Source organism: Benincasa hispida, chromosome 10, assembly GCF_009727055.1.
Source record: "Benincasa hispida cultivar B227 chromosome 10, ASM972705v1, whole genome shotgun sequence".
NCBI lineage: Eukaryota > Viridiplantae > Streptophyta > Magnoliopsida > Cucurbitales > Cucurbitaceae > Benincasa > Benincasa hispida.
In genome coordinates this window covers 48,427,999-48,438,832 of record NC_052358.1, presented here as the reverse complement: position 1 = coordinate 48,438,832, position 10,834 = coordinate 48,427,999, and the positions used below count along the sequence as shown (strand labels likewise).

Below are 10,834 nucleotides of genomic sequence, written 5' to 3'. Positions count from 1 at the left end.
GGGATTAGAAAACACTTTTTGTCACTAAATTTTATAAAAGTAACAATTTAGTCTATAATAATTTAGTTCTTATATTTTCAAATTTATAACAAATTAGTTCCTATCATGAAAAATGTCATCAAAATTAATGTTTATACCCGAAACTGGATCGCTGGTAACCATATCCTATATAGAAAAAGATTCCTTCTTTGAAATGGTGTCACTGGCTTGCGTAAAGCTAACTTGACAACTATCTTAACTGATCGAAGAATTTCCCCTAGCTTGTTGGAACGGGGTGTGAGGGCCCTCCTACTATTTTGATTGGAAGGGCAACAAAAGAGACTGCCCCACGAGCTGGAACTCCAAAGAACATATACATGGTTGGCTTACGTACGTCTCGTTTACCAAACGTGGTATGCCCAGATCGACTAAACGAATAGGAGTAGGAGCTAGTTGTTGACCAATCATTCCCGGATAAGCTCCCGCTCCGGTCTTGAAAACCGGTATAGTTCAAAACAAAGAACTATCGAGGGTTCAAGAAGAATTAAGGATCACGCTCTAATAGCTCCGAATAAATGAAATATGTCACGTCTTTCCATTGCCTTTCAAGAGTCTGCCTTGGACCGTTTCGTGGCGTGCCTATTCTCCTTGTCCACAGGGTACCTTTGTTTCCACGACGACATCTAGAGCATTCCAACAAACTGACTTCTTGATCTCCGAAAGGAGGGTGCATTCTGCCGTTTTTACTTTTATTACGTAATGACTTGAACTTTGTAATTTAAAAATTAAATTGACTTTATATACATGTGTAAGAAAATTCTTTAAATTCTAATGATATTCTTCAGGATATGAAGTAAATTTTTATTTATTAAAGCTTAAAAATACTTTGATGAAAGTTTTGGGACCATACAATGTTTTTTAATCTAAAAACTAAATAACAAGAAAGTTTGGGGAATATATATATATATATTCCAAAATTTCAAAAATTCGTCTATATCTCGAATATTAGAGCTTAAGGATTGTTATGATGTGACAATTGTCAAATAGAATGTCGTCTCCTATGCATGAATAATGCTCCCACAACCATATTCTTAGAAAGAAAAAACTGTAGTTGGACTGCACCACCCGACTATCACCCAATAAAAATGTATCACGTGACATTTTTATATTTAAGAAATGATTTTTTTTCTCCTTGTGAGTAAATGAGAGGCAAGTATGAGATTTATTGTTTTAGATTGCACCTAATCTTGCTCTCTCTAAAAAACCAACAAGAACCCCTTTAAAATCTCCTCAAAAAAAAAAAATCTTAGAAAACCAAAAGATACCAAAAACTCCCATTCTTTGGAGTTGTATGTATCATTTTAAATTCTAAACTAATAATTATATCAATTTTAAATTTTAAATTTTTTTGTCAATTTATACCTTCCATTAAATCTTGTTTGAATAAATATTGCGTGACTTTTAATTTTATCAATTAAACTTTTAAAGTTTCACAAGCAAATCAATTTAGTTTTTTTATACAATAAAGATACATGAAATCAATTTTAAAATGAATATAAAATATGTTTTGCACGTAGTTTAAAATCTTTGCAGCATGGTTCTTTTAAGGTGGAATTGATATTTTCTTAAATAAAATGCATTTCATTGAGTTCTAAGTAATAAATATGTAACGTAAAATTAAAAAGTAATAAAAGAGATAAAAATGATAAACAAATAAATGATTAAATTAACCTACACAATGTAATTGGAATGGAGCTATAAACTGAAATTGATAAAGAAATGACATAATAAGATAATTTATTACCTTGAGTAATTATGTAATTGTTTTTTGAATTAAAAGATATATAGATTTAGTAAATTAAGCCCTTACTAAAGGAGAATCTCTATAAACAACACTTTTAACGTCTAGAAGGCAAATTTTGATGACGGTAATTTGATAAGAACTTTTGTTGATCATATATATAGAGAAAGACAACTTTCAATTTGGCAATTAGAATTCATTTTATTCATACATGATTCATAATAAATGTGAATTAGAACCTTTTAAGTAGATCTCCAATGTTAGATATGATATTTCATGTTTCACACTCAAACAAATAGATGAACTGAATTGAATGTATAACCATCTTTGCCTAAATAGTTGCAAAAATGGTAACTACTCAAACCTAATGATACAATTCTACCTAAAGGTTCAATTTTCATATAAATAATCCCAACAATCACATATCATCAACATAAGTAGCAACTATCCAATAGACAACTCAACCTAAAGAGTTGTTGATAACACCTAAAATGTTATTTCATGCTAATTCCATACTCCATTACTTTCACGTACTTAATTGTTTATTTTTGTAGAAATCGAGCAATCTGAAGTTTTTAAGAGCATTTTGAAAAGAAAAAAAATAACATTCAAATGAGCTAATTGAGCTTAAATTCAGCAACTGAATCTTGAAATAGGGAGTACGTGCCAAAAGACTTGAGGAGAAAGCCACCTTTCAACCTCAAAAAGATTGTCAAAGCACTGTTGTAGGCAACTTTCAAGCCAAAAGACCCAAGGAGTCAACGGAAACGATGTCTTCTCATCATCAAAGATCGACAGATAAATAAAAATTTATTGATATTGTAAGGGCAAAGGCACCCAAAATAAATAAATAAATAAATAAAATCTCCCATCTCTTACAACATACATACATGTGTACATATATATCATAGATGCAAAAAGTACTTACACATTAACAAAAATGTGAAAAGAGAAGAGAAACTTCATGTAATGTAAGACAACTCCAAAATATATATATATATATTTATTTATTTATTTATTTGTGAGTGCCCAGATTAGTGAAAAGAAAATTATAAGGAAAAGAAAGATTATGCTCCTCATGAAAAACAATTACCAAAGAGGTGGGGCCCTTCATTCTATTCTACACGAAACTAATAAAGAAAGGCTAAAAAGCTTTCTAGAATTAGAATCAGTGAATACTTAATACTCAAATCCAGACTATAGCTTTTGATGAGTGACAAAGGGTAAAGTTTTTTCTAGAACAACAAAGGTAGAAGTGAAATTTTCAATGTTTTAATCACAAACCTATCCTCATATTGGCACAACAAGAAGAATATCATATTGACGACAGATAAATCTTAAAATCTTAAAAATGCATAACTTAATTGACGACAACAAGAATATCAAAGCAACTAGTGACCAGACAGAACTGAAATCAATAAGGTTCTTCATTAGCTAAACTGGATAATAATACAACCATGTCAAAACAGAACGCCAAATAGAACCTCTCCTAAAAGGGGGGGAAAAAGAAAGAAAGGGAATAAAAGGGGGTAAAAAACCAATAAAAAGGAAGTTTCGAACCCAGCCCACAAAGATCAATATCAGAAATTGTTGGTCTCTATATTACAAAATCTCAAAAATTGCTAGAATGAGCATTCTATGAGCAAGAACAAGATGCATCATCTGAGTACATCTAATGAAAAAAAGAAAAAAAAAATACACATACAATAATCCCAACCAAATAAATTCAAGCAAAAGGATCAAAACACCTCAGCAACCTTACTTGCAAGTACGCGTTCTCTTCTTTCGATATATCCAAATGGGAACCAACCTGCTTTACCTTTGCACTCTCCCTCGGCCCAACCATTGTTCGACACCTGTTGAAAGAAAGAACCAAAGGAAAACATGATCAGTAACCGGTTTGTTTAGAATCTGAACAAAACTTTGAAACCTAGCCTTCAATATCCAAGTTCAACTTATTGGAATGTTGCCATTCCACATTCCAATATTTAAGCATATATGAATTTAGTTTACATAAACGCATGTAACCTTTCTAACAACGACATAGTCACCAACTGATAAATTGAGTTCAACATCTGACTCGGCAAGGTAGGGATGCATAACCTGCAAGAGAGATTACAAAACAAAGACAAATCATGTAGCTAGTAATCCAACAGGATGTAGAAATTTCCCGAGAGAAAGAGAGAATCGAAAGACTTTGCCCTTTGTTTCGAAAGTTCCCTAATTTTTCTAAAGTTGCAATATTATCCTTGACCTTTTACAAATGCTTCAAAACTACCGTTGGAGTAGAAATCCGTTAGAATGTGAGACCAAAACTGGGACCTGAAACGATGAGACCTAGACGAAATTGAGACTCGAGTACTAACACACCATTGCAGTTCACCACTACAATCGTTTCGATTCTCAATTTGTATCTTAAATTCTAATAGATTTCTATTGCGACTTTCGAAAGAAGATAGGTAATTTTGAAACGAAGAGCAAAGTTCAAGAGTATTAAAAAAAACAACAACAATAACAATAATAATGAATAATATATATATATATATATATATATATATATATATATATTAGGAAAAAAAAAGACCCAAAGAGAGGAAATTGGCAAGCTACCTCCCCCAAAAAGTAACCCATGGAATCTGTTGAGCCATTATGTGCTTGAGAAGCAAATACACCATTGACTTCTTCATATGATGGGGGAGGTGGCATGGCATTGTCTACACTTGGACCAGGAGGAGGAGGAGTAGGAGGAGCTTCAATTCTTTGCCGCTCCAATATCATCTACCACCAAAAGAATATTACACACCTAATCCTTCAACATAAAATGAAAAGCTTCAGAACATAACTGGCACATGATTGCTACCTCGCCTTCAAGCTGATCAAGTATCTGAAGGACTCTCTGATGATAAGCACGTTCTGCTTCAACCTTCAAAATACAGAATGAAACAAGACCATTTATTTCAATCTTTGACTGCTAAAATACATTTAAACAAAATCAAAGAACCACCATAAATCCTGATAAAATTATACCAACCATGGCAATGAGTCGCTGGAGAGTTAACCTTTGTTGTTGAGCTTCAACAGCAGCCATGGCTGCTGCAGCTTCCTTTCCCATTGTTGCCATATTTGACTTTAGATCTTGCAATTTCGCTTCGGCAGCTTCCAACTTCATAGTAATCTCAGCATTGCCTGGTGTTTCCCTCACTCTTGCCTGGCGCTTGAAAACCTCAATAGCCTGTCTAGGTAGAACATAAAGTGCTACTTGGTTAAATATTGGATAGAATTGGAATCTTACCAAAGTACATCACATCCTGAGCCAATAAAAAACAAAGCTAAAAGAATAGACAAAAACAAGAACAAAAATTTGAATAGCTAAACAAAGGCTGACTTACATATCAGAAAGGAACTAGAAGATGAAAACATCTCCTTCAATCCCTTTTGTTAAGGAATTGACAAATAAAGATGAACAAAAAATGTAAAGCAATAGAGAATCGACCCAGAGATTTACATGGTTCGATAACAATGTGTTAAATAAGTCTACGAGTAGAAGGAGAATAGTTCATTATTAGAGGGAATAATTTAGATTACAGGGTCGGAGACGCCTCTAGGGTTATAGAGTTTTATTGCACACTTCTCTAAACCCTAGAGTTAATAACATAAATAATGTAAATATGATAAATATGATTACAACTTAGGTCATTCGAAGCGCTATATATCAGATTCAAGGCATTTCAACACCTTTGTTGTAATTTACTTCAAGTCTGAGTCATTTCCATCTAGTGAAATGACCCGTTTTTACTTATTGATGTAGGACTCCATCAAGAGTTAGGAAGTTGTCACTCTCATGTTCTTATTAATGTCAATCCATTAGTTTTTACCGTAGCATATTTCTTTCTCCGTAATTATAGTTTGATACAGGTCCATGTAGACAACATTGCTAATAATCAATCTCATAATCATTCTGATTCAATAATAATTTTAGTAAACACAAATATAAAAAAATTCAGATCCATTTTTTGCATATTTCATTCCAAAATGTTCCCTTTTGATTTGCCTAGACCTATTCCAATTTCCAATGAGCATTCCAATTAATTTGTGAAATGGAAGATCTTAAGGCATTGACGAATTACCTGAGCTTCAGCTTCTTGTCGCATTCTGTCATATCGTTGAGCGAGATGTCGAGCGTCCTCTAAAGGAGCACCCATAACCATTGCTCTCAATGGCTCTGCTACCTGTTAATTGGAATATGCAAGAACACTTGAATCATTATCCTTCTTAGTATGTTAATGTGAATTATGTATCATTTAAAGAGTTATAACTAAGGATGGGTGGGAAAGTTCCTCATATTTGGGTTGCTCATCATTTCAACTCAGAATGGGCATAGTCCTTAACTGCCTAAATTCCTAACAGGGTTCAAATCATGAATATGACATAAAAATTCTTAACCTGAATGAATTATGCATAAGTTTAGGACCCTTGTACTTATTCTAAAAAGACTAAATTATGCATCTTTAAAATTGAACCAATAAGAACTTGGCTCGCTAAAATTCAAATGATACGATGGATGTTAAAGCAAAAACCATTTAGGCTTTCTTTTTTGGTAAAAACCATTTAAGCTTTCATCCTTCAGTAATTAGTTTTCTATACAGGAATTCATGATATCTAATTTTGGACAAAAAATCACAATCTAACCTGAGTGCCAAGTGCCTTCAACATGTTTCCACGCTCTTTCTCCATTTGAGCTCGGGCTCGTCCATAATTTAATGCAGCTTTTGATAACGTGTTGCCACTAGTGCATGTATTTTCAGCACCATATTTCCTGCTATCCTCTGACAACTTTGTTCCTATCGAATAAGACGAGCATAAATGAACAATGTCAATATGCTCTAAATGACCCTTTGGAGATATCCTATAAAATTTGGATTGTTACAAATAATTCTGAAAATGTTACAGACATTTATGATCTAGACTTTGAAAGTCCTCAAAGATTTAAAAACAATACAAAAACTTACCTATTTCAACTTGTTTTGAACCGGTAACAATATAGCCCTCTACTCCTCGTACAATATCCCTTTGAAAGTGCTAAAAGAACATACGAACTTCAAAACAAGTTGATATATACAAGTTGGAAAAATAAAGGAGCTAAGCCATAAGGATGAGTAGAAACCTTTCCAGCACGAGTTGATATATACAATTTTTCTAGTTTTTGATGTTGGTGAAGCTCTGCCTCATCCGTAATAATGTTATCTGAACCTCCATATCCCCCAGCACCAAACTGTTTGAGTACAGCCTGTAAAATAAAATGAGATTACATTATATTGTGGACTTTCCTAGCAATATCAAGAACATAAGAATAAGCTCTAAGCTAGCCGTCCATAATATTAAGATAAGCAACCATGAATGAATAAATGGAGAGATAAGGCCTGGAAATAGATTAAGAACACATTCCATCGATTTCTTGTCCATTTCCACTTTCAGAGGAGCATTTCTTCTGAATAAGACACTAACCATTCTTTGAAGAGCATAAAGTTACAGTTATCTTTCACATCAATCCTATTACAAAAAAACTAGCGGTTCCTAATTGAAATCGATTGATCATAAGGAATGCCTAGCATTCCTCACTCTGCGTATTCATCTCTATCGTTAAATTATCCACCAGAAAATAATAACCGAAGATTAGATAATCAAACACTTAGCTTCCAGATCCATAAATTCGTAAAAAAAGAAAATCATTAATAAACAAAAAGTATTGACATCCGAATCGAAGGCACATAACCAGGAGTTGCATTGTCGAATATTCCGATTAAAAAAGAAAACTACACAACAAAAACAAAGAAGCTAAGGCATGAAAGAAGAAGTAAAAAAAAAAACTCAGAAAAAAGCGCGGAGGGATCGAAGAAAACACAGAAACGGATCTAAACAACGGGAAAGAGTTAGGGTTCGATCGGGCAAAAACAAAACCTGTTGCTGACGAGCGACCTGTTCACGAAGCTTGGTGGCTTGCTTTCGGATGGCCTCCATACGACGGGTCGAATCTGGCCCGGCGGGAATCGGAGGAGAAACGGCGGGGGGATTGGAGAAGGAAGAAGAAGAAGAAGAGAGAGAGAGAGATGAAGCCTTTTCTTTTCTTTATTTATTTATTTTTTAAATAATTGATTTGGTTTTCAAAATTGGGAAGATGAGCACTTGAAGCTTTCGGAGGCTTCGTACTTACATTTGTCTGTTAATTAGGTAAAATATTTTTTGAAATAAATGAAAGTCTGCTAATTTATATACGAAGTTATGTTTATGATAATTTACTTTCATTTTGTTTTTTTAATAAAAAAATAAATTTATTCTCTCTTTTTTTCATCTTGAGGTGGGACCCTAGTCCTCAAAGTTCTCCCTCTACCCTTTGACTTTTATTTTTTCAAAAAAAAATTCAAGGGCAATGGAAGATCTAGATTCAATCTTTTTTAACTTGACTTTCTACTTAGGTGGAGAATCTAATCATCGATCTTTTAAGGTAGTAATAGACATTTATGTAACTCATTTATCATTTATGTTTGAATTAACTCAACTCTTTCTTGAGTTAAATTTATAATTCAAATTTATGTGGAGTATATTCCTTAACTTTAAAAAGAATTTAGAGTATGTTTGAGAGTTGTTATGGATTATTTTGGATCAAAGATATAATCTACATAAAATAAGAATCAAAGTTGAGAAAATAACAATGTTTAGGCAAAAATAACACTCTAAGCCTAAATGGGCCTAGAAGAGAGGGTTAGTTTGTATCAAAGCTCAAATTTATGTGTTTAGAGGCCGACCCTAACAAAATGGCTAATTGGGCATGTTCCATGCATGCCACAACCCAAACTGTCGCCCTAGGACCAAATTGGGCCTAAGGAGAGATAGGTCGAGCATGACCATAGCCAAACATGAAACCAAGCCCGTATCTCTAGCCGATAGATTATTTAATTATCCTCAAACTATCTCCACAATTGTATGATATTGTCCACTTTGGGCATAAAGTCTCATGGCTTTGTTTTTTGTTTTACCCCAAAAGGCCTCATACCAATGGAGATAGTCATCCTCACTTATATACCCATGATCCTCCTCTTATCTAACCGATGTGAGACTTTAGTCGCATTCCTAACAACCGAAGTAAGTTTTCTCTTTTGCAAGCATTCAAACAATCATATGAAGGTCATATGCATTTTCCATGTCCAAAATTTTGCATCAAAATCATCTTTTCAAAATAGGAAAACCACCTTCCTTTTAAACTCACGGTTATCATGAATCCAATAACCACCCACTCATTTGGTTATTAAAGAAAAAAAAATTAATTATCTAATAATTAATATTATTATAAATATAAATGATAACCAACTTATAATACTATATTTATAATCTATGTCATCCTCCCTTCCTCCCTTGCGGAAAGTCACCCAATATAGGATTGCTCCAGGCTAAGTACGCTTAACTTTAGATTTCTTATGATTGAGCCACCAAAAAGGAAGGTACACCTTGTTGGTATAGGTAGTAACTTTCAATTCTTTTAAGCCTTTCTTAACGATACTTCTATGTCCTCAAGATCCCTCTCATTCAGAAGTGATATTGGTTCATTCATGTACCCCTCTCGAACTCTGGTCATTACAGAACATTTCAAATCAACACCAATAATTGATCCTTAACTGAATCCATTGAGCTACCAAGGGGACCTTATGGACTTGTAGTTCGAAGCTCTAACGGTACGTGAATAACTAACTAAAATCTTTAGTCACGGGATCCACCATCCGTTAACTATCAGGCACTCCACTAAAGACCGACAGCTGAACTCTCCTTACCACAGATATATTATGTGTCCATCTTAACCAATCAGCAGTGCGATAAACCCCTCATAGATTACTCGTAAGCATAGCTGGGCCAATAACCGTTATGCCTCTGTAGTTACATCTGTCTCCTTAAGTACCACTAATCTCTCTAATGAACATAAGTCATAGTCCTAGTATGACTGAGTCTTCTCTTCCAAAGAGAAGTTGTGCCACTATGTTCAAGCCCCAGAATCAGCCCTTAAGGGAAACAATTCTCTACTTATCCCTGCTTCGGGAAAGGATGAATTTCATCTTGTGGATTGAATTCTCAGCTCCCAGATCAGACAAGTCCCCAAAAAGGTAGGCATGTTGAGTTGGCAATCTGGCCACTCTCAGCCATACTAATCAAAGACCGCCCTCAAAGGCAGAAGTTCCCAAAACACTTAGGATTGAAGTCGTATCACCTATGTCATTTAGGTGAGATGCAAGTCTCTATCAACGACGTTATACACAGAGTCTAGTCATCTCGTGGTCCAGGCCTTATACAAACTCTTTGTATAGGACACCCCAGCTCACACGTCTCCACATGAATGGTTAGGATCTATTGTCTGTAGTAGTTTAAACACTTGCAAACTTCTACAAAGCGGGTCGTATCCGTAGTATCACCAGGATCAGGTATCCCACCTTAATCCTTATACTACAGACCTATTTAGGTTATCACTTAAGGCATGATCAACTTGCATAATCACATATACATGCTTAAGTTCACATAAGATAACCAATGAGCTTCGTTTATTAGATATGAGTAAATGTCAGAATTAAATAACACTTATTTTATTCATTGAACAATGTGTATCTTTACAAAACAGTGAGACTCCGGGAGAATTAGAACACCAATCCCAACAGTTTGTCATTTTCAAAGTCATTTTGAAACGTGCATTTAATAATTTAAAACCAATTTTGATAATATGAAAATTGCATTTAAAAATGTAAAACTAAACATTAAATTAGTTTAGAGTGATTAAATCGTCTTTAAGAGTGATTTTGAATCCGACAAAAGTAAATTCAACAACTTCAAAGTTACTCTCAAACATGCACTTAATAGAAACAAGTTTCTAATTTGGTGTTTAAGAGGTCCCAAAAATTTAAAGGGTTTAATCAATTATCAATATTCATTGTTTGTGTCTAATAGATTAATAAATTTTAAAAATGTAAAATAGGTAAGACCTACTAGACACAACATTATATATGTTGGGGTTGATGC

The 10,834-nt window shown here is 33.8% G+C and overlaps 1 protein-coding gene across 1 annotated transcript; it reads right to left on the bottom strand.

Moving 5' to 3' along the window:
- Positions 1-3,328: 3,328 nt before the first annotated feature.
- LOC120087629 (SH3 domain-containing protein 2) lies at positions 3,329-7,983 on the bottom strand. Its single transcript, XM_039044468.1, has 10 exons — positions 7,739-7,983; positions 6,945-7,067; positions 6,790-6,859; positions 6,470-6,621; positions 5,908-6,009; positions 4,812-5,012; positions 4,641-4,703; positions 4,391-4,558; positions 3,809-3,883; positions 3,329-3,636 (listed from the first exon to the last, which is right to left on the bottom strand). Exons 1-10 carry the CDS (start codon positions 7,796-7,798, stop codon positions 3,520-3,522), a joined length of 1,131 nt encoding a protein of 376 aa, XP_038900396.1. The 5' UTR covers positions 7,799-7,983; the 3' UTR covers positions 3,329-3,519.
- Between the last annotated feature and the right edge of the window lie 2,851 nt (positions 7,984-10,834).

Coding starts and splice junctions, on each gene's coding strand:
- LOC120087629 (XM_039044468.1), bottom strand. CDS start 7,798: ATGGAGGCCATCCGAAAGCAAGCCACCAAGCTTCGTGAACAGGTCGCT. Junction 6,010..6,469: donor TGAAGGCACTTGGCACTCAG/GTTAGATTGTGA, acceptor TCCAATTAACAG/GTAGCAGAGCCATTGAGAGC. Junction 4,704..4,811: donor TCCAGCGACTCATTGCCATG/GTTGGTATAATT, acceptor TGTATTTTGAAG/GTTGAAGCAGAACGTGCTTA.